This window comes from Sciurus vulgaris, assembly GCF_902686455.1.
Source record: "Sciurus vulgaris genome assembly, chromosome: 2".
In the NCBI taxonomy this organism is placed as follows: domain Eukaryota; kingdom Metazoa; phylum Chordata; class Mammalia; order Rodentia; family Sciuridae; genus Sciurus; species Sciurus vulgaris.
Genome location: NC_136462.1, coordinates 29,420,865 through 29,445,027, shown reverse-complemented (window position 1 = coordinate 29,445,027; position 24,163 = coordinate 29,420,865). Strand labels below are relative to the sequence as shown.

The window sequence follows — 24,163 nt, the reverse complement described above, 5'->3', positions numbered from 1 at the left end:
GGTTATCCTACGCCGGAAGCAGTGTGTACATGTCGTAAAAGTGTCGCGTAATTGGTGTATCCGGAAGAAACGGGTGTGCGGCGTGAACATGGTGAGAGAAGGGTCCGAGAATGATCCTTGTCGGATCTCTTATATCGGGGGATTAGGAGGGACTCAGCGCTTGGCCCCATTTTTTTCTTACACTTCCCTTGTTTATTTGCATTCGGATCTTAGCTCTTAAACTGCTCGTAACCGAGCCTGTTGTGCTTTAAGGAGTGAAGAAAAGGGTCTGGGTGTTTGAAGGAAAAGAGAATGGACTGGAGAAGAGGACTTAAAAAGATGCAGTGTGTTTCCAACTCTTTTAACTCTAAAATTTCTGTTTCAAGGGAAAGCAAAAGAAAGCAAGGAAGTATGCGACCATGAAGCGAATGCTTAGTCTCAGAGATGAGAGGCTGTGAGTGTCCAGAATCACTTGGGTTCTTAACAACTCAGAGATATAGGAGTCACGAGGGGATAAGTAGCAACGATTTTTGTTGTTGTTTTGTTTTCTCTTATGATATTATTGTGTCTTAGATGTATGTCGCATGAGATAGTAGTCAGATGTGTAACAGTCACATAGCTGCTAACCGAACTCTGTGGGAAAGGCAATGGGAATTAAACATTTCTTAAGTGCTCACTTTCTTCCGCTCTTGTTCTATGCTTTATCTACCATATCACTTTTAAACCCCAGAGCAGTTTGTGATGTAGATATCGTAATGTTCTTACCATTACATTGAAAAAGATGTTTGTTGTCGTTGAAAGTGTCTTCAGCTCGTGACAAACTTTTGAAGGAGACATTGGGAATACTCCCAAATGACTCCATATTATAAATCACTTATGAGCCGGGCGCAGACCTGTGACCCTAGCGGCTCCATCTACTGTTAAAACATTTGAGTCATCAGAAGATAAATATCAACCTTTTTACCCACTTCTTGGAAGTGGATTTTGGTCCTTGATATAACTTCTAGCTAAAAAAGACACTGTAGTATAACCAACATTTACTCATTAACAGTTTTTTTGGTTATTGGTTTTACTGAATAATTTGGATATTCTAGACTACTTTCCACTACAGTTATTTTCTCAGAAAGTGTAGGTTGATATTAACGTAAAAATGTCACAAAGTAGAAATTCCTCTGTAGACAAAAAAGAATGGAATTTTTGAATAACTACTGTACTTTTCTTCTTCTCCCCTGTATTAATTTTTTTTTCCAGTAAAGAAAAGGATAGATTAAAACCTAAAAAGAAACCAAAGAAAGATCCCAGTGCACTGAAGGAAAGAGAAGTGTGAGTAATCAAAAAAATTGTTTTCTTTTAAAACCGAAAGAAACAGTTTACTCGAACTTGTTAGTAAGTCTGACACAATTATGCAAATGAGAGTGGTATTGCTGATTATATGCTACTGGTTTGAAGGTTTTGGGATTTCATGGAAGAGTAAAATTTTCCCCTAAAATCCTGGAGATATGAGAGTATTAGTTTTTTTGTTTGCCAAGAATCTTTTAAAAGAAATAATTAACCATTGTTTTTTTTAAATATTTTTTAATTGTTGATGAACCTTTACCTATATTTATTTATTTAATATGTGGTTCTGAGAATCAAACCCAGTGCCTGACACATGCAAGGCAAGTGCTCTACCACTGAGCCACAACCCCAGCCCCTAATTAACCATTGTTTAAACACACTAGCATTTCATGAAAGAAAGATTGTATTACAAAAAAAAAGTAATGAATTAATAGTATTTTCAGAATAAGGTCATTCCTTTTAATAAATATATTTCATTTTACAAAAACCTTACAACATTTTCCTTGTTTTTCTCATTTTGTCCTAGATTGGCCATATCATCACAGGTAGATACTGGTCCATGGACTAGTATTTAAACATTTAGGACTTGTAGATGACAAAAAGGCCCTGCTGTAGTACATAATCCTAAACGGGACAAACTGTTCTGCTTGATCACATTCTGTGCAACCATTTTAGGATCCTGTGAGAATGAAAATTTGCTGTAGTATTTTTCTAATTATGATATCAGTAGCCCTCCACTTTGTGTCCATGGCTATTCTACTTCTGATAGAAGGCCTGGGTTGGATAATTGCTTTTGTAAATGTGGCAAAACATGCTAGTGCACATGAGATTAAGATAAGCTTTTACAGACTGGGGTTGTAGCTCACTGGTAGAGTGCTTGCCTAGCTTACATGAGGCACTGGGTTCAATCTCAGCACCACATTAAAAAAATAAATAAATAAATAAAGTTTAAAAAATATAATTTTTTTAAAAAAGATAAGCCTTTAATTTCTTCCTTGCCTTCCTGTTTAGAATTTATTTCTTATGGATAAGAGAAAAGGAATTTAATCTATAGTAAACTATCCTAAACAAAGTCTTCATTTTCATTTTTGTTCATACCAAAATATAAATGTAGACTTAACTTTGTGTTCTTATTTTTCTTTTTCCTTCAGCCCCCAACATCCTTCCTGCTTATTCTTCCAGTATAATACACAACTGGGACCACCTTATCATATCCTAGTTGATACCAACTTTATCAATTTTTCCATTAAAGCCAAACTGGACTTAGTGCAATCAATGATGGACTGTCTGTATGCCAAGTGTGAGTATCCTACTTTTACATTTCTGTGACATTTGTACAGAATAATTATATTTATCCCAAAACATGAAAAGAAGGCTATGGAATTCACTGCAAATGAATTACCATTTAATTTGCAATGGTCATCAGAGAAATGACCATTTTTATTAAATTAAAATATAAAGCATATGGGACTAGAAGTAATTAAACTTTCACAATTCAGAAAACGGTGCTTGGCCATCATTATGGACATCAATTTTGAACATAGAAGGGGAATTTGCTTTAGAATTTAGAATTTTAAAATTCCAGATATATAAAAATCTTATAATTTTTCTGTATGTACATTCTTTTATATTAAGGAGTGAAGAAGAGTTAAATAAGACATTTACAATGATAGAATCAGAAGTTGGATGATGGTTGATTTCTAGGTTTACTCAGTTATTTATTTTAAAGGATGTGTATATTTATAACTAGGTGTGCAATTTACCATTAATAAAGTTCCCTTGTGTATTTGGGTTACCCTCCTTCACATGATCTTCTCACACTACTGTGAACAGGAAAAAAATGTAGGCCGTAACTTTATAATAGTAAGATTTGATAAGTTTGAATTTATGTATTTTCCAGTCACCTGATAAAAAGTACAAATGAAAATTAGGCTTGTATTTTGTCATAAAGAATAAACTATTGGAATCAAAAGGGAAAGTTTATACCTCCTTTAATCCTTAAAGAATACTATTGACATACCTTGTGTTATTTTGCTTTTTTAAATTACACTTCACAGACACGGTGTTTTCTACAAATTGATAATTTGTGGCAGTCCTGCACAAAGCAAGTTTTTGAGCACCATTTTTCCTCTTGGTAACTCATGATAGTTTATACATTTTCTTTATTATTATATCTTTTTTATTAATCTGTAATTAGTGATTTTTGATGTCAGTTTTGTAAATGGGAACACCATGAACGGTTCACATATAAGAAGGCAAACTCAACCCATAGATGTGTTCTGATTGCTCCCAGCTGGCCATTCTACCACCTCTCTCCCTCTCTTTAGGCCTACCTATTCACTGAGATACAACAGTATTGAAATGAGGACACTTAATAACCCTACAGTGGCTTCTAGTTATTAAAATGAAAGGAAGAATCATGTATCTCTCCCTTTAAATCAAAAACTACATGCCGATAAACTTAGTGAAGAAAGTATGTCAAAAACTGAGATAGACTGAAAGCTAGACCTCTTGTTCCGAAGATTAGCCAGAATTGTAAATACAAAGGAAAAACTCTTGAAAGAAATTAAAAGTGTCAAAGTGCTATTCCAGTGAACACATAATTAGTAAGAAAACAAAACAATATTTCTGCTAATATGGAGAAAGTTTTAGTGGTCTATAAAGAAGATCAAACCAGTCACAAAATTCCCTTGAGCCCAAACCTAATCCAGAGCAAGGCCCTAACTCTTCAATTCTATCAAGGCCGAGAGAGGTGAGAAAGCTATAGGAAAAAAGTTTGAAGCTAGCAGAGATTGGTTCATGAAGCTTAAGGAAAGAAGCCATTTCAATAAAATAAAAGTGTGAGATAAAGCAGCAAGTGCTGATGTAGATGCTGCTGCAAGTAATCCAGAGGACCATCCAAGACTATTGGTGAAGGTGACTACCCTAAACAACAGATTTTCACTGTTAACACAATAGCCTTATACTGGAGAAAGATACAATCTAAGACTTTACATAGCTATGGAGAAGTCAATGCCTGGCTTCAAAGAACAGACTGATTCTCTTGTTAGGGGCTAATACAGCTGGTAACTTTAAGTTGATGCCAATGCTCATTTACCATTCCAAAAATCCTAGGACCCTAAATCTACTCTGCCTGTGTTCTATAAATAGAACAACAAAACCTGGATAACAACACATTTGTTTACAATGTGGTTTGCTGAACATTTTAAGCTTCCCCAACAAGGAAGATAGTTTGTTTCCCTTTAGCAGTTCTCAGATCTCTTAAAAAAAAAAAAAAAAAGATTACTTTCAAACTATTACTGCTCATGGACAATGCACCTGGTGACCCAAGAGCTCTGATAGAGATATATAGCAAGATTAATCTTGTTTTTGTCCACTAAGAGAACATCCATTCTGTAGTCCATGAATCAAGGGGTAGTTTGATTCCATGTCATATTATTAGGAAATAATATTTTCCACATCATATTATTAGGAAATAATAATAAAGTCCTAACTACCATAGATAGTGATTCTTCTGATAGATCTGGAAAGGATTCATTATTCTAGGCACCTTTAAATACATTCATAATTTATAGGAGGAAGTCAAAATATCAACATTAACAGAAGGTTAGTTGATTCCAGCCCTCACGGATGATTTGAATAGTTCAAGACTCCATGGAGAGGGATAGTTATAGACAAGAATGTAGTTGGGCACTGTGTTGCATGCCTTTAATCCCAGCTACTTAGGAAGCTGAGGCAGGAGGATCACAAACTTACCTACAGTCTGTGTAATATGAAAGTTATTTTTATTAATGAAAATGAATCAGACCCTGTTTTTGTTCTTTTTAAACAAACAGCTTTTGGGAACTTGGATTATAGCTCAGTAGTAGAGCGCTTGCCTAGCATATGTGAGGCATTGGGTTCAGTTCTCAGCACCACATATAAATAAATAAAATAAAGGTCCTTTGACAACTTAAAAAAATTTTTTAAACAGCTTTATTAGGATAATTCATATACTGTTCATAATTTAAAGTATGCAGTTCCATTTCCTTTAATGTAGTCACGGAGTTGTGCATCATCTGTCACCACAATTTAGTACATTTTCATGACCTCAAGAAAAGCCCTGGGCCTGTTAACGATCACTCTCCAACCCTCCTCATTCTCCTATCCCCAGGCAATTACTAATTTTCTGTCTTTATAGATTTGCTTATTCTGGAAACTTCAAAAAATAGAATCATATAATATTTGTTCCTCTTTCATTTGACATAATATTTTCAAGGTTATCCATGTTATAGCATATATCACCACTCTCCTAGATAGAAAATGTTTGTCTTGATTTATAACTCTTTAATTGGGAGTAAGACTAAATATCTTTATCTTCATTGACCATTTCTATGACATGTTCTATGAACTGAAATATAGCTTGGTGGTTAAGATTCTCAGTATAAAGCTAGGGGTATAGCCCGGTGGTAGAGCACTTGCCTAGCATACATGAGACCCTGGGTTTGATTCTCAGCACTGCTGGGAGGAAGGAAAAATAAAAAGATCCCAGAATAGACTATCTAAATCTTGACTTCACCATTATCTATCTAGTTACTTCTTTGTGTCTGAGGATCCTCATCTATAAAATAGGAATGATGATAATGATGACAACAGTGCTTCCCAGTAGGTGTTGTTATGAACACTAGGGTGGGTAATTCTTATGAAGTGCTTAGAACAGCGTCTGGCAAATAGTACATGATTACAAACTATTATTATAATAGCTCCTTGTATTTTAAGAAAATTAACCCTTTTGACAAATGTGCAGAAATATTTTTCCTACTTTATTTTTTTACTGTGGCTTTCTTGTTTGTTTTTTGTCAAGTTTTTTTGTGTGTGATCAAATTTACATTTTCTGTTTAATTTCATGGTTTATTTTAGCTCACAGTTAAATATTTTTTCCATCTAGAACTTCACAAAAATAATAACAATTCAGCTTAATTTTTTTCTCTAAATATGTTTATGACAGATGCACATTGGATTCTATGGCATGGGGTTAAAACAATTCCCTAGTTTCTTTTTTTTTTTTTTTTTTTTTTTTATTTTTAGTTGTAGATGGACACAATACCTTTTATTTTCTTTATTTTATTTATGTGGTGCTGGGGATCAATACCAGTGCCCCACTCATACAAGGCAAGCATTGTACCTCTGAGCCACACCTTAGCCCTACTTAGTTTATAAAGAGATATTTCTTCTCTAGTTCTCTCTTTTTTTTTTTTTTTTTTTTTCAGTTATACATGACTGTCTTCTCTAGTTCTTAGCTGTCATTCCAGAAGTTTTTGGGTCTTTTAAAGACCGAACAGGACATAATTTTTTTAAAAAATTTTGTTTGTAGACAGACATAATGCCTTTATTTATTTATTTTTATGTGGTGCTGAGGATCAAACCCAGTGCCTCACACATGCTAGGTGAGTACTCCACCACTGAACCACAACCCCAGCCCTAATCACCAGTTCTGTTAACTTTTTTGTAATTTTTTCCTGGCAGGTATCCCTTGTATTACTGATTGTGTAATGGCCGAAATTGAGAAATTGGGGCAGAAGTATCGAGTGGCTTTAAGGTAAGAAGGATCTAGTCTAGTTTTATTTTTGGTTGGTATACTGAAGATTCTTTGGCCCTCCTTCATCTCTTTGCCTTCCAAAGATTGATTGACCAATTAGTCAAAAGTCAAACAAAACTTTTGTGATTTTAAAAAGCAAATAAAGTTTAGAACATTTTAAACTCAACCTCTTTCAACTAAACTACTTAGCCATATTGATCTTGTGACTCCTTTTAGTTTTTCCTCAATTTGTCAATTAGAAGTTGTTTATTAGTTTGTTATCCAGATATCTTTCAGAATCTCACACTTAAAAGATTCACGTTTAAAGTTCTGAGTTTACTCTAGAATGTTCAATTTAGAATTTTGAATTTAGAGTAGGTATTCTCAACTGTGTCCATGGACTTCTGAGTCCCAGAAACCTTTGCAGGTAGTTCCCAAAACTCTTTTTATAATAACAGAGCCATTGCCTTTGTCACTGTGTTGACATTTGCACTGATGACAAAATTGCTTATGCCTTAGTATGAATCAAAATAATGGACTCCTACAAGGCTAGTAGTCATTGTATTCTTAAATGGGCTGGGAATGTAGCTAAGTGGTAGAGCACCCTGAGTTCAATCTCCAGTACGGGGTGCAGGGGGGTGATTCCTTAATGAAGCAGTAAAATTTAACTTTATTAAGTCTTGACCCTCAAATACACATCAGTGTTGTTTGTGATGAAATGTGATATGTGCACAAAGCACCTCTGGTGCACACCAGTGGACAAAGGATAGTTATCTTGATGAAAAGTGTTTGTGTATGTGTTTTGAGTTGAGAACTGAACCAGCTGGTTTTTCATGGAATATTTTATGTGAAGGAACAACTGATAAACACTGATTATTTAGACTTTGAAATTTGGCAGATATTTTCTCAAAAATTAACAGTAGTGAGCACATCACTTCAAGAAAAACAACTTACCTTATCTGTCACCAGTGATAAAACTCAAACTTTTGAGTGAAAATTAGGTTTTGGAGAACTTTGAGCTTATCACATCCCCAATACTAAAGACCTTCTTAATGAGACCAGTGGAGGTATCAGGTGTAATGGTTTTTCATAACATAATGAAAAGTGTCAGTATTTGGAAAAATCAATGTATCTCAGCTAATCACTGTTTTCCAAATGACGTATGAATGATGTTACAAAAGCATGCCATAGCTAAAAAACATGTTCAAAATGTAAAATAGACCAGTGGATTATTTTTGTCACCTTTATGGAGGTATAATTTACATATAAAACTCACTAATTTTAATTGTGTAATTTGGTGAGTTTGGCAAATGTATGCAACAATAGAACTTCTATCATAGTCAAGAAATAAAACATTCCTATCTAGAAATTTTATTTCATTTATAGGAATTCTAGAAAAGGCATAACTAGAATAGAATACAGAGTAGTGGTTGCCTGGAGTCGAGGGTAAGAGGTGGGATTAACTGTAAAGATGCATGAGGCAGCTTTTTGTGGAGAAGGAAATGTTCTAATTCTCAGTTGTGGAAGAAGTTCCAGGGATATATAAATCTGTTAAAACTCATTTAACAGGGCTGGGGCTGGGGCTCAGTGGTAGAGTGCTTGCCTAGCACGTATTGAGGCACTGGCTTCAATCCTCAGCACCACATAAATAAATAAAGGTATTGTGTCCATTTTTGACCAAAAAAAATTTTTTTAAATAACTCATTTATGTATACCTGTAGGGAATTCTATTATATTTCATTGATATCAAATAAAGATAATTTTTTAAATACAAAAGAAAAAATGGAACTTCTTAGAGAATTACGTTGTTTATATCAGTAGGAAAGTGATAAACCACTAATACTGATTGTACCTGTAGAAAGAAAGAAAATTAGATCTTTCTTTCACTTATACAAAAATCAGTTCCAGTTGGGCATAGTGGCACATGCCTGTAATCCTTGCAGCTCAGGAGGATTTCAAGTTCAAAGCCAGCCTCAGCAAGGGCAAGGCACTAAGCAACTCAAACCCTGTGTCTAAATAAAATACAAAACAGGGCTGGGGATGCGGCTCAGTGGTTGAATGCCCCTGAGTTCAATCCCAGGCACTCCCGCCACCCCCGCCCCCAAAATAAGTTCCAGATAGATTAAATATCTAAACTTTTAATAGAAAACATAAAGAATATCTTAATGAGTTGAGGGTGGGCAGGAATTTCTCAAGAAGTCCAAACTATAACAAAATTAATCAACATGACTATATGGAAATTGAATGCTTCTTTATAAAAAAAAAAAGATACCATAAGCAAAATGAAGACAAACCAGAGACATTGAGAAGATATTAATAACATTAATGAACAAAGGGCTTATTTTCAAACTATATAAAGAACTTCCATAAACATCTAAGAAAAAGACAAATAATCCTTAAATTCATGAGATGCCATTTCCTACTCATCAGATTGGCAAAACAAAAATTTAAATCTGCTTGACAGTGCCCAGAATAGTTGAGTCTGTGGAACAATGGGAATTCTCATATTCAGCTACTATTGCTGTCAGTATCACATGACTTTGGAGAGCAGTATAGCAGTATCTGGTAAGATCAAGGTTGTTCGTGCTATTCCAACACTGTCTTTCAACCTAGAGATCAGTCTGTAGGTTGTGAAATCAGTTTAATGAGTCACAACTATTATTATTTTTAATGTAATAGAATTAACTATAGAATGTTAGCATGCCTTACATGAAGTAAGGGTTGAGTACTGTTTCACAAAACTTCACTTTTAAAAGTTTGTGTATATAAGTACAAAGTGAGTGCTAGTAAACTGCATTGCATACCTTGGCTTCTGGTAATACAGAAAGACTGTCATAAAGAAACTCACACATCAATGTTAAGAGTCATGTTTTAGCATTTTCTTACGTAATAGCAAAACATTATAGGTAGCTAAATGTCCATTAAGAAGAGAATAGACAAATTATGGGATGTTCATGAATAAAATACTACATAGGAGTGAAAATGGGCAAATTAGAATTATAAGTGTCAATATGGATAAATCTCAAAGCATTATAAAACAAACCAAGAGCATACATGGAACCATGCCATTTATCTAAAGTTTAAAAATATGCAAGCCATGTACAACCATAGAAATGAAAAGTTTTCCACCATTGTGTACAATGAATCAAAATGTAGTCTGTAAAAATAAAAAAATAAAATCAAAAATTAAAAATAAATAAAAATGTTAAAAAACATGCAAGCCAATATTACACTGTATATAGGTATATACATATGAAATCTTACATCTGTAGTAAAATGTGTGGGGATGATAAATATGGAATGAAATTCAGCATAGTTATTTGTAAAGAGGGCAGAGATTAGGACTGGGGAGGAGTCTTCATTTTTATTTGTAATGTTTCATTTCTTTAATGAAACTTTTTGGGGGGAGTACTGGGGATTGAACTCAGGAGTGCTTTACTCAGCTTACATCCCCAGCCCTTTTTATTTTTTTGAGACAGGATCTTGCGAAGTTGCCTAGGGCCTCAGCCTCCCAAATCACTTAGATTACACCACTGCAACTGGCCCTTTAATGAAACATTTAATGGTTCTTCATCCCTTTTTGCATACCTGCAATACTTCAAATTAAAAGGGGAAAAGAAGCAATTTTTTTTTTTGTTTTTTCCCAGTGCTGGGGATTGAACCAGGGCCTTGTGCTTGCACTCTACCAACTGAGCCTGAAGCAATTATTTTTAAAATAATAAAAATAAAACAGTGGGAACAGGAGGGAAATAGTGGCACCAAGTTTGACTGTGAAGAGAAACAAATGGGGTGTTAGCTAAAAAGGGGTGAAAGTTAAAAGATTACTTTTTTTTCATTTTTTATGATGGGGAAGTATTAGAGTGTGTCAGCCTTTCCCCAGGAAACAGTTGAGAGGAAGAAATGAGTGATTCCAAGAGCCAAGTCTTAGGCTATTGCCTCCCTCTTTTCTCAGCTACCAGCCTGTCTTCCTTCTAGTGTATTCTCCTTACCCATCATGCTTATTCTTTCCAAGATAGAACTTGGCTTGTATTACTTTTTCCTCAGAAATTTTCTTTGGTACCAGGGATTGAACCCAAGAGTGTTTAACCACTGAGCCACATCCCAAGGCCTTTTTTTATTTTGAGATAGGGTCTTGTTGAGTTGCTTAGGGCCTCACTAAATTGCTGAGGGTAATCTTGAACTTGGTATCCTCCTGCCTCAGCCTCCTGAACTGCTGGAATTACAGCTGTGCACCACCTTATCTAGCCCTTGCCTCAGAAATTGTCACTGACTCCCCAATACATTTGTCATGAAGCTCACACTCCTCAGCCTGACATTGGTGATTAACCCTGCTTCACCCTCCTCTCCACAAGTACTTCTCTGCCAGATGTGTTCACTCTTTCCTGATCAAAAACAAACGATTTTAGCAATGGATGGTGCCCTATTTGTATTATGCCTACCCTCACTTTGCCTGGTACATTTTTTCATTTCATTTTATTTCATCTCCTTGTCTTTTTTCTAAATTATCCAGCCCACATTGACCTAGCACTGAACTCTACTGCAATATGGAGTATTTTTGTTGCACTCAATACCTGTGTGCTACCTTGTATTTTTATCCATTTCAGTGACTCATCATTGTGTAACAGAAAGAACAGAGCCCTAGGAATCACAGACTCAGAATTTTTCCTTTTTCAGATTTATGTGCAAATAATACATTTTATTTTTTATGGCACACAGTATAAAATATACAGATAATAAAAAGTCTTCCACATTCACACTTTGGCTATTCTCCTATCCTCAGAGCAATAGTTAAAAAGGGTTAGTTTATAAGACCCTTTTCTATGCAAATGCAAATCTAGAGAAAGAATACCAGTGAGGGGACTTTTTTATTTTCTTAATTGAATTGGGTGTGTTCATACATATGTACACATGTTTGCATGTATATTGTTTGTTGGCCTGCTTTGTTTACTCAACAGTTTAGTATAGGTCCTTCCACATTTATACAGATAGCTCTACCTCCTTTTTTAGGGACAAGGGTAACAAAATATGTTAACTTTACCTTGCTGCTGGATATTTAGAGTGACTTGTTTTTTACTGTTATAAACAACACTGTAATGACCATCCTTGTGCCTGTCTTCCAGTTCATTTGTGTAAGACAACTTCCTAAAAATGAACTGATCAAATTATACTTAATTTGGTTTTGAATCCTGGCTTTTCCCAGCTATGTAGGTTTGAGCAAATTAACTTCTCTGAACCTGCTTCTTCTGTATAATAGAAATATACTTCAGAGTTTTGTGATGATGAAATGACGGCAGGCACACCACGAGCTATTAGTCAGCAAGCTTTGACTCCCAGCTCTGAAAAATGTCTTTCTAGTTAGAGGATAAGCTTCAGGGGAAGAGGGTGCCTGAAAATCTGCAGCAGTCATGTTGCTTTCACTTCACTAATTGAGGCATAGGAGATCATCCAGTTGCTTGAATGTTTTCTTTAATCCACATTTATAACCCTGCAGGATTGCAAAGGATCCACGATTTGAACGATTACCATGCACGCACAAAGGAACCTATGCAGATGACTGCTTAGTACAAAGAGTAACTCAGGTATCAAAAGTTTTTAAATGTTTACTTTGTGCATTAAAACAAAAGAGGTAAACTATTATCTCCTGAATGTTCATGGTCAGTAAAGTATCTAGAAATATAAATTGTAAAAAAAAAAAAAAAACTATATATATATATATATATATATATTCTATAACATCCCTTCACAGGAAGCCTAAGTTTCCTCATTTACTTGAGAAAATGGATTGAAAATTTATATTCTAACCCTAATGGGAAGAAGCATGGTTTCAAGTCTCAGCACCTGCTTTGACTGGATAAGTGATTTAGGTTACAGTGATTCATTTCTCTTTCTTTGTTTCTCTCTTTCTTTTTTTTTAGTTAGAGTTTTATAGTTATACATAGTGGTTGGATTCATCCTGATAAACTCATGCATGTATGGAATTTGATTTCCATTTATGACCCACCTCCTTTTCCCTCCTGCTTTTTCCCTTCATCCTCTCTCCCCTTTTCCATTCTCTTTCTTCTACTCTACTAAACTTCCTTTCACTCTCTATTAAATTATATTTGATTGGTTCTTTATATTAGCCTCCCCCTTTTCTTGATTTTACTCTAGCTTCCATATATGAGAGAAAACGTTCCATCTTTGAGTTTCTGAATTTGTCATGTTCACTTAGCATAATATTCTCTATTCCCATTCATCTACTAGCAAATGCCACAACTTCATTCCTTTTTATGACTGATTAGAACTGTGTGTGTATGTGTATGCATATGCATACATATACATACCACAGTTTCTTAATCCATTCATCTATTGACAGGCATCTGGGTAGATTCCATAATTTAGCTATTGTGAATTGTGCTGCTGAAAACATTGATGTGGATGTATCACTGTAGTATGGCAATTTTAGATCTTTTGGGGTAATACGAAGGACTGGGATAGCTAGGTCGTATGGTGGTTCCATCCCTAGTTTTTTGAGGAATCTCCATACTTCTTCTTAGAGTGGTTGTACTAGTCTGCAGTCCCATCAAGAGTGTACAAGTGTACCTTTTTCTCCACAACTTCACCAGTTTTTATTATTGTTTGTATTCTTGATCATTGCCATTCTTACTAGAGTGAGATGAAATTTTAGTGTAGTTTCGATTTGCATTTCCCTGATTACTAGAGATGTTGAACATCTTTTCATATATTCTTTGACCATTTGTGTTCCCTTTTTTTGAGGAGTTTCTGTGTAATTCTTTTGCTTTTTTTTTTTTTTTTTTTTTTTTTCTCTTGGTACTGGTGATTGAACGCAGGGGTACTTAACCACTGAGCCACTTCCCCCCTCCCTTTTTTTTTGGTAGTGTAGATATATTAATTTTAAATAAAATTGACTTTAAGGCAAAAAGCATCATAGAGGTAATAAGACACCTTATGATAAAATTTAAATTTTCTAGCAAGATGTAAGAATTCTAAATGTATACACATCTAATAACAGTCTTATAATACATAAAGCAGAAATTGACACTTTTAGCGGGACATTTTAACCTACCTCTCTTGTTGAATAACATCTCTTTTTCTGTTTTTAAAATTTTTAAATTTGTTTTAATTAGTCATACATGACAGTAGAATGCACTTTGATAAATCATATATAATGGAGTATAATTTCTCATTCTTCTGGTTATACATGATGTAGAACCCACCAGTCGTATAGTTATTTATGTACACAGAGTAACAATGTCTGATTCAGTCTACTATCCTTTGTATCCCCTCCCCTCCCTTCAATCCCCTCTACCTAATCTAAAGTAACTCTGTTCTTCCTCTCTCCTGCCCCCATTGTGAATTAGCATCCGCATATCCAAAGAAAACATTCAGCTTTTGGCTTATTTCACTTAGCATGCTATTCTCCAGCTCCATCCATTTACCAGCAAATGCCATAATTTCATTCTTCTTTAAGGCTGAATTTAAGGCTGAGTAATATTCCCTCTGTGTGTGTGTGTGTGTGTGTGTGTTACACTACATTTTTTTAATCCATTCATCTATTGAAGGGCACCTAGGGTTGATTCCATAGTTTAGCTATTGTGACTTGAACTGCTGTAAACATTGATGTGACCGTATCCCTGTAGTATGCTGATTTTAAATCCTTTGGGTATAAACCAAGGAGTGGGATAGCTGGGTCAAATGGTGGTTCCATTCCATTTCCACATTACTTTCCATATGGTTGTACCACTTTGTGTTCCCACGAGCAGTGTAGGAGTGTACCTTTTTCCCCACATCCTCACCAACATTTATTATTGTTTGTATTCTTGATAATTGCCATTCTGACTGGGGTGAGATGAAATCTTAGAGTAGTTTTGCATTTCTCTATTTGCTAAAGATATTGAACATTTTTTCTTACACTTGTTGATCAATTGTATTTCTTCTTCCGTGAAGTGTCTGTTCAGGTCCTTAGCCCACTTATTGATTGGGTTATTTGTTTTTTGGTGTTAAGTTTCTTTGAGTTCTTTATATATCTTTCCCCAGCCCTTTTTTTATATTTTATTTAGAGACAGGATCTTGCTGAGTTGCTTAGGGCCTTGCTAAGTTGCTAAGGCTAGCTTTGAACTCAAAGATCCTCCTGCCTCAGCCTCCTGGAATTATAAGTATACACCACCACACCCAGCCTTTTACATTTATTGACTGGATTATTGGGGGGAAGGGGGCAGGTGTTGTTTGGTTGGTTGGTTATTTTTTGTTTGTTTGCTTTTTGGTGTTGAGTTTTTTGAGTTCTAGTGTATATTCTGAATATTAATCCCCTGTTGGAGAAGTAGCTGGCAAAGATTTTTCTCCTATTCTGCAGGCTCTCTCTTCACACTCTTGTTTTCTTTGCTATGCAGAAACTTTTTTTTAGTATATAATGTTATTGTATTTTTTATACCTTTATTTTAGTTATTTATTTATATGTGGGGCTGAGGATCAAACCCAATGCCTCACATATGCTAGGCAAGTACTTTACCACTGAGCCACAGCCACAGCCCCTGCAGAAGCTCTTTTAATTTGACATCATCCCAACTTATCAATTCTTTGTTTTATTCCTTGTGCTTTGGGGGTCTTGTTAAAGAAATTGGTGCTAGCACCTATGTGATGGTGTGTTGACCCTATGTTTTCTTCTAGCAGTTGTAAAGTTTCTGGTCTAATTCCTAAGACTTTAATCTGTTTTGATTTGAGTTTTGTGAAAGGTGATAGATAAGGGTCTAGTTTCATTTTTCTACATCTAGTTATCCAGTTTATCCAGCACCATTTGTTTAAAAGGCTGCCTTTTCTCCAAAATATATTTTTGGCATGTTTGTCAAACAGCAAGTGACTGTAGGTTTGTGGATTTGTCTCTCTGTTTTCTATCCTGTTCCATTGGTTTTCATGTCTATTTGGATGCCAATACCTGTTTTGTTATTACAACTCTGTAAAATAATTTGATCAGGTGTTGTGATGCCTTCTGCTTCACTTTTCTTGATTAGTATTGCTTTGGCTATTCTGTGTCTCTTACTCTTCCAAATGAATTTAAAAATTTTTTTTTCTAATTCTGTGAAGACTGTCATTGGTATTTTGGTGAGATTACATTGAACCTGTGTATTACTTTTGGTAGTATAGTCATTTTGACTATATTAATTTTGCCAGTCCAAGAACATAGAATGTCTTTCCATTGTCTATAAATTCTTCGATTTCTTTTTTTTTTTTTTTTTGGGGGGGGGCGTGCTGGGGATCGAACCCAGGGCCTTGTGTTTATAAGGCAAGCACTCTACCGACTGAGCTATCTTCCCAGCTCCTAAAGTCTTCAATTTCTTTTTTAAGTGTTCTATAATTTACCTTGTAGAGCTCTTTTACCACTTTGGTTGGATTAATTCCCAAGGTTTTTGTTTTATTTTGTTTTGTTGTTTGGTTGGGTTTTTTTTTTTATTTTTTGGGGGGGTTTAGGTTATCATGAAGGGATGGTTTTTCCTAATTTCTTCCTCAACTGAATCTCTGTTGGATTATAGACAAGCTATTGGCTTATGGGCATTGATCTTGTATCCTGCTACTTTGCTAAACTTGTTCATAAGCTCTAGAATTCTTCTAGGGAAGATTTTTGGTTCTTCTAGATACAGGATCATATCATCAGCAGATGGTTTGATTTCTTCTTTTCCTGTTTTTGGATATACTGATTCTTCATCCCACAAATCTCTGTAAAGTGGTTTGAGTTTATGTAGCTATAATAACATATCAGATTCTACCTCCCTATGAATCTAAGATAAGATTCCATTTTCCCCATGCAGGAATTTTGTCCTTTTCTACCATGCCTAACCCAAAAGTGTTTCTCATTTGCATCTGAGACTCTCCTAGGGTGCTGTCTCACACATATCCTGGAATAAGTAGGTTTTGAATTGTTCTATTCTGACCTCCTTGTCAAGAACTTCTACTACTGATCACTCTTCTAAGAACCTCTCTTGGACTGGGGGTGTAACTCAGTAGTAAGAGACTCGTCTATTTTGCACCAAGCTCTATGTTGTATCCTCAGCACTGCTCAAAAAAACAAACAAAAAAACAAAAGCCTCTTCTCCCTTGCTAAGGATAATCATCTTCGTCTGGTGATTGCTCTGCTGTCTTTTTAGCCACTTCATCTCATAGGTGGGACCAGCATTGCCCATAATTTCCCACAGCCCAGCAGGCACCACACTGCAACTTTTTATAAAACTCAATGGGTATTTTATAAAACTCAATGGGTACTCAATGACAAAAGTAAGGTACAACACAAAAATGTTGCAGCTGTCAGAGCTGCTAAGCTCATACTTTGGGTCCTGGCTGTCTTGTTCTGGGCTACCAGCCCAGGGAGAAGCCTACCTCCACCATTGAGAGGCCTAAGGCACACCTAAGCCCTGAAATCAGGGAAAGGAGAGAGCCGTGTCCTAAGGTATAAAAGTCTCTTCCATTTATGCGACAGAAAACAGCTTGCAGCTTACAAACAGTTTTTTGCATTCTTCCCCTCAAGATTCTTAGAATCAGGGCTGGGGCTGTAGCTCAGTGGCAGAGCACTTGCCTAGCATGTGTGAGGCATTGGTTTGATCCTTAGCACCACATAAAAATAAGTAAGTAAAATAAAGGCATGTTGTTCATCTACAACTACAAAAAAAATTTTTTTTAAAAAGATTCTTAGAATCACATTAAGCCTAGGCAACTTGTTATATATTTATAAATGTGAGCTTCTTGAGCATAGTAGCTACTCAACAAATTGTTATAGCCTTCCTTTTTCCTTTTTCTAGTTACTGTGAAAACAAATGATTCTTCATATTAGTAGTCAATAGTTGTGCCATTTTCCAATAGTCATTAAATACACTTAGTGAGCTCTATGTGAACATCAGTGGGTATCTCTTTCAGCACAAGTGTTACATTGTGGCCACAGTTGACCGTGACCTTAAACGAAGAATCCGGAAGATCCCTGGAGTTCCTATCATGTACATTTCTAACCATAGGTAAGAAATTGCGCTTGGGAAAGTGATTAGAGGTATATAGTTGATATTAATTTAAAAGAGGTCAGGCTGGGCATAGTGGCTCACACCTGTAATCCCAGCAATTTGGGAAACGGAAGCAGGAGAATCCCAACTTTGAGGCCAGCCTTAGCAACTTTGGGAGATTTCATAAACAACCTTAGTGAGACTATATCTCAAACTTTTAAAAAATAGAAAGAACCAGGGATATAGTACCCCTGGGTTCAGTTCCCCACCCCCAACTTAAAAGTTAAGTTATAAGGTTATAAAAGCATTCAATGAAGTTACTATATCAAATATTTACATGGTTGTATTGAAGAAATGAGACAGTATCAAGAACAAGGACAGAAAATAAAGATAAGATTTAGGAATGAAGCAGACACTCAAATTGTTACAAATAAGATCACTATAAGAAATAGATACATTGCTTTAAATACAAAGCATTATTTTAAATCAAGCTTATCTTTTTTGGCCAAAAATATCCTTTTTTGAAAGATATTTTCTGATAATATTTTTTTGAAAGATACTTTGATTAGCACCTCATTTGGGTCACTAATATCTTATTTAAAAAAAAAAAAAAAAAAAAAAAAGCTTTTCTTTATTTTTCTTGGATGTTTCTGGGTCAGACTGTCATTGTCCAGCTTTTCAGCTTAGGGATCACAGTATGATGAGAAGAATATGGACTAAGAACTTGGGCTTCCCTGGATTCAAACACTGGCTCCCCTACTTGCTAACTTTGTGAATTTGAAGAATAAAGATATTATAGTTAGTGTTTTGCTATCAGTCATTCATTATGATGTCCCTCTAAAATATTCCCAGTGACAAAAAAGATTGATAGTGGGATAAGTGTTGTAGTGAGTAAAGATGAGTTTTTAGGTGGGTTCTACCCACCTTTCTTACCAGTGTTGATTTTCTATCCTGAACAGATACAACATCGAGCGTATGCCAGATGATTATGGAGCTCCTCGGTTCTGATTCTTACAAGACGAAAAGTTCCTCTACCTTCCTTCGACCAACTTTCTCAGTTGCCAGTTCAGTAAACATGCTACAGAATATAGCATGAATTATTTGCTCTATTGTGAGCTGAGTATGGTTAAATATACTCACTTCTTGATGCTTTTTGAAAATGATATTTTGTCTCATTTAAAAATTTGTTGCCTTTTTTTAATAAATCAGATGCTCCAATCATTATTCACATAACTGGTTTACTCAAAGTTTTATAAGTTTATACTCAATAAGATTTGGTCCTGCCCTCACAACACTAAACGTTATATGGAAGAGAAAAACATGCAAATGAATAAAACCAGTAAAATAGCAGTGCTAAAGTAAAAGTATTAGAAAAGTTGTGGGCACATTGAGAAAGGAAGAATTTCTTTCTACTTGGTTGGAATGGGAAGGGAAAGGCTAGAAGTGGTAATGTTTGAGCTAATCTTAAAAAATGAATAAGTGCTTATGCAGTAAATTAGGCAAAGAAGATGAAGCACAGGAAGTAGAATGAATATGGAGACATGTATGTGATTGGCTTGTTTAAAACTTTCCAGAAAAATTTATGACTAGAACATAGGAAATCATGGGGGAATAGGAGATACACCCACATATGAGACCCAAGAAGCAGGAGGTGAAAGAGAGAGGGCCTTATCACCAAAGGGTTTGGACTTGACCCTAAGGTCAATAAGATGTTCTTAAATTGTTAAGCGATAAAGTCAGGCACGGGGTGCATTCCTGTAATCCCAAGAACTTGGGAGGCTGAGGTTGGAGGATAACAAGTTTGAGGCCAGCCTCAGCAACTTGGCAAGACCCTGTCTCAAAATAAAAATAAAAAGGAATGGGAATTTAGCTCAATGGTACAGCACTCCTGGATTCAATCCCCAGTACTAAGGAAAAAAATAAAATAAATTAAGCAGGCAGATAACATGATCAAAGTAGATACTTTAAAATGATACAAAGTAATACAAGAATAGATAAATAGATCATTGAAGCACAATAGAAAGTCCATAAATAAGTCCATGTATTTATGAGAATTTGTTATATTATTAAGTTGCTATTTTAAATCTGTATGACAAGGAAATTATATTAGAAGTCCAAATAATTGAAGTCATTCTGTTGGGGTTAGAATCCTGATTCCACCAGTTATTGTCTGTATGAGTTGGGTAAACCACCTTACTATTTGACACTTTCCTTGTTTCTTTTTTAAAATGTTTCCTTTAATCCTCAAAACAAGCCTGATAAGGTAAGATTAAATTGAGTAATACCTGGCCCAAGGAAGTGTTGTTCAATAAATACTAGTGATTACACTATTGCAATGGCAATGTGACTATTTGGGGGAAAAAAAACCTAAATTCCTATTTCACATGATTCATAAGAATATATTTAAAGTTGATCAGAGACCTAATTTTTTTAAAACTATGAAGTATTAAAGAAAAATGTGTTCATCACTTTCAGGTAGAATTCTTCAATAAAGAACAAAACACCATAAGTTTAAATATATTAAATTACAGGTTTCTGTACAAGACACTCCCCTCCCTCAAATAACAAGTGACTAATAAAATATTTTCTAACATAATACAACAAGGATGTAGGGAAATGGATACTCAAGTCATGCTGACAAAGGTATTTATCCCAAAAGAGATGGAAATATGTCTACACAAAGATTTATACATCTATGTTCATATATTCATAGTAGCAAAAACTGAACACAAACTAAGCACCCATCAACAGGTAAATGAGGAAACAAATTGTGGCATGTTCAGACGGTGGAATACTATTCAACAATGAAAGGAATCAACTACTGATACAACATAGATTAGTCTCAAAATCATTAAGTTGAACAAAAGAAACCAGATACAGAAGAAAAGTCTTTAATTTTAGAAAGTAAATTATTGATTGCCTAAGGTCAGAGTGAGGGATGGCCAGGTACAGGCACAAGGGAATTTTGGGGAGTCCTAAAAATGGTCTCTGTTATGATGGTACTTGGATATATTGATTTGTCAAAACACATAGAAGTGTATACAGAATGCATATCATGTTGTATGGAATGTATGCCTCAGGAAGAAAAAACAGAAAAGACATGCAAAAAAATAGAAAATATGCTGTTTGTGCAATATGAACAATATTGAGGTTTTGCTTGTGGGCAATTTTATGTAAGTTCATGTACACTTGAAAAAGAGGTGTATTCTCTAATATCAAGGTAAATGGTTTAATATCCATAAAATCTACCCCGATTGCTTAGGTTTTCTGTATCCTTTTCATTTTTGACTCTTTGATCTGTCTCAAACTGAGAAAAATACATGAGGATTTCCTAATATTTTATGTTTCTCCTTGTACTTCTTAGAGTTTCCATTTCATAAAAGTTACTGCTGTGATCCTGTAATCCCAGCAATTCAGGAGGCTGAGGCAGGAGGATGGTAAATTCAAAGCCAGCTCAGAAACTTAGTGAGTCACTAAGCAATTTAGTGAGACCCTATCTCAAAAGAGAATATAAAAAAAGGGCTGGGGATGTGACTCAGCAGTTAAGCGCCCCCCCCCCCCAATATGTTCTATTCTAGTAACACACACACACACATACACACAAAGTTGCTGTGTTTTGTGCATGGATATTCAAAACTAATAGATGTGTTGCAGATTGTATCCTTTAGGATTATTATGTATCTCTTTTGCCTCATTTATTGCTTTTTGTATGAGAATAGGACCTTCCCTCTTCCTCTTCCTCTCATTTTTCTTTTTCTGTATTGCATTTACCTAAAGTGCTTTTCCCCATCCTTTTATTTCTTGCTTTTCTGTGTTTCTTATCTCCCAAGCAAGGTACCCTTGTTATGACCTTTTTCTCTCTCCTTTTCTGGATGGGAGTTTGCTCCTCTTGTTTCTATCCTATTATTGTATATTTGGCATGTGAAGGCTGATCATTTGTCCTTTTGGTGTGCAGGTCTCTAGATCAAGAAAAGCCACACCTGATATAGAGGCTGCTACATTTACCCCTTGCTGTAGAGACTGCTGTGCATCACCTTTGACTGTGATGCCTTGACTGGGCAGGACTTTGAGATTGTCCTGTAGCAGAAGAGGTTGCGTATACTTTACCTGTGGACAGGAGAGTGAGTTCAACATTTGGTATCCAGAAGAGTGTAGCAGTCACTTGTGCTGCTCACCAAATATTTGTGACTGTTTTGTGGACCCAGGTTGGGAAGGCTCCTAGGTGTGGCAATGTGACTTGCCTTGATTAAGATGGCATGTCTTTTCTAGGCAGAAGTTTTATAAGTGTGTGATTAGTGTGCTCCCTTTGCCCTGTGTTGGCAATCATGAAAATGTGGAGATGGAACCTTGCTTGGCCTAGGTCCTGCAGAACACTCCAGCTGGTCCAGGATGGGAATATTAGGATGAATAATAAATAAGCATTTGTTATTTTAAACCACTGAGATTTGGGCTGGGGGGTGTTTGTCTTTATTTTTTATTTATTTATTTTTTTAAATTTTGGTACAGGAACTGAACCCAAGGACGCTTAACCACTGAGCCACATCCCCAGCCCTTTTTTATATTTCATTTAGAGACAGGGTCTTGCCAAGTTGCTTAGGGCCTCACTAAATTGCTGAGGCTGGCTTTGAACTTGAGCTCCTCCTTTCTCAGACTCCCGAGCCACTGAGATTACAGGTGTGTGCCACTGCACCCAGCTATGTTGGTCTTTATTACTGTAGTATAATTTAGCCTATACCAACTAATAAAACCTGTGTGAAAAGTCCAAAACCAATTAAACAAAAAAAAAAAGAAAAGGTATCCAAGAAAGTTAAAATTATATGTTCACAAGCCATATGATCTTATGTGTAAAGTACCCACAAAAAACAGCAGTTGCCTTTCTATGATTTGCATGTCCCCACCAAAACTCATGTTGAAATTCAATCTCCACTGATATTAAGAAGTAAGACCTTTAAGAGATGATTAGTTGATGAAGGCACTACCCTCATGAATGGGTTAATCTATTCATGAATTGATGGGTTAATGTGTTATTTTGAGAGTGAGTCTGATAAGGCCAGTTTGGCCTTATGATGCTCTGTGCTACCTTGGGACTCTTTAGAGCCCCCAACAGCAAGAAAACCATCACCATATGTGATCCCTCATCCTTCTCAGGTTCCAGAACAATAAGAAATAAATTATCTTCTTTATAAGTTACCTGGTGTGTGGTATTCAATTATAGCAACAGAAAACAGATTAAGACAACTAATAAACAATTTCAGCAAAGTTTCAGGATACAAAATCAGCATTCCATAATCAGTTGCATCTCTGTACAGTAACAATGACCAATCTGAAAAAGTAAGACAACGGTCCCATATCCTACAGTATCAAGAAGGATAAAACACTCAGGATTAAATTTAACCAAGGAGGTGAAAGATTTGTGTAACCATCCCCCCTTATCCATGAGGGATACATTCCACGGCCCTAGCAGATGCTTAAAAACAAAGTAGTACCAAATCTTATATTGTATATACTGTTTTTTCCTATATAGACATACCTAAAATAAAGTTTTGTAGATTAGGCACAGTAAGAGATTAACAATGATAATTATACAGTACATTGTAATAAAAGTTATATAAATGTGCTGAGGTGCTCTTTCTCCCTGTCTCAAATATTTTGTACTGCACTCATCTTCTTGTGATAATATGAGATGATACCGTGCCTGCATGCTGAGATGAAGTGAGGTGAATGCCAAGACCTAATTATGTAGCCTAATGCTCTTAGGCTTACCAAAGAGCATTAGGCTACTCTGTAAAGGCCATTTGAATATAAACTCTGTAATAACCAGTTATCAACCTGATAAACGTCACCAGTAAGTGACCAATGGGTGGGTAGTAAATACAGTTTAGATACACTGAAGGGATGATCCGTGTAGTGGACATCAAGACAGTACAAGATTTCATCATGCTACACAGAATGGCATGCAATTTAAAACTTATGAATTGTTTATTTCTGGAATTTTCCATTTAATATTTTTCAGAGTGCAGTTGACCACAGGTAACTGAAACCATAGAAAGCTAAACTGCCGATAAGGGAAGAGTACTGTACATTGAAAATCATAGAGAACATTGCTAGAAGAAATCAAAGAAGGGCTGGGGCTATAACTCAGTGGTACAGCACTTGCCCAGTATGTGTGAGGCACTGGATTTGATCTGCACCACATAAAAATAAATAATTAAAATAAAGACATTGTGTCCATTTACATCTAAAAATATATTTTAAAAAAGAAATCAAAGTAGATACAAAGAATGGAAAGACATCTCATACTCATGGATTG

General features: G+C 35.5%; 1 protein-coding gene and 1 pseudogene across 2 annotated transcripts in view; one reads left to right on the top strand and one right to left on the bottom strand.

The window, feature by feature from the left end:
• LOC306655435 (transcription initiation factor TFIID subunit 13-like) overlaps window positions 1–24,163 on the bottom strand; it is a 77,258-nt pseudogene that overhangs the window by 20,978 nt on the left and 32,117 nt on the right. The gene's annotated exons all lie outside the window — the stretch shown is intronic.
• On the top strand, window positions 35–19,086 carry FCF1 (FCF1 rRNA-processing protein). Its single transcript, XM_079126014.1, has 8 exons — window positions 35–91; window positions 366–433; window positions 1,231–1,302; window positions 2,469–2,617; window positions 6,823–6,895; window positions 12,366–12,453; window positions 17,777–17,871; window positions 18,813–19,086. The coding sequence occupies exons 1-8, from the start codon at window positions 89–91 to the stop codon at window positions 18,859–18,861; spliced, it is 597 nt and encodes a 198-aa protein (XP_078982140.1). The 5' UTR covers window positions 35–88; the 3' UTR covers window positions 18,862–19,086.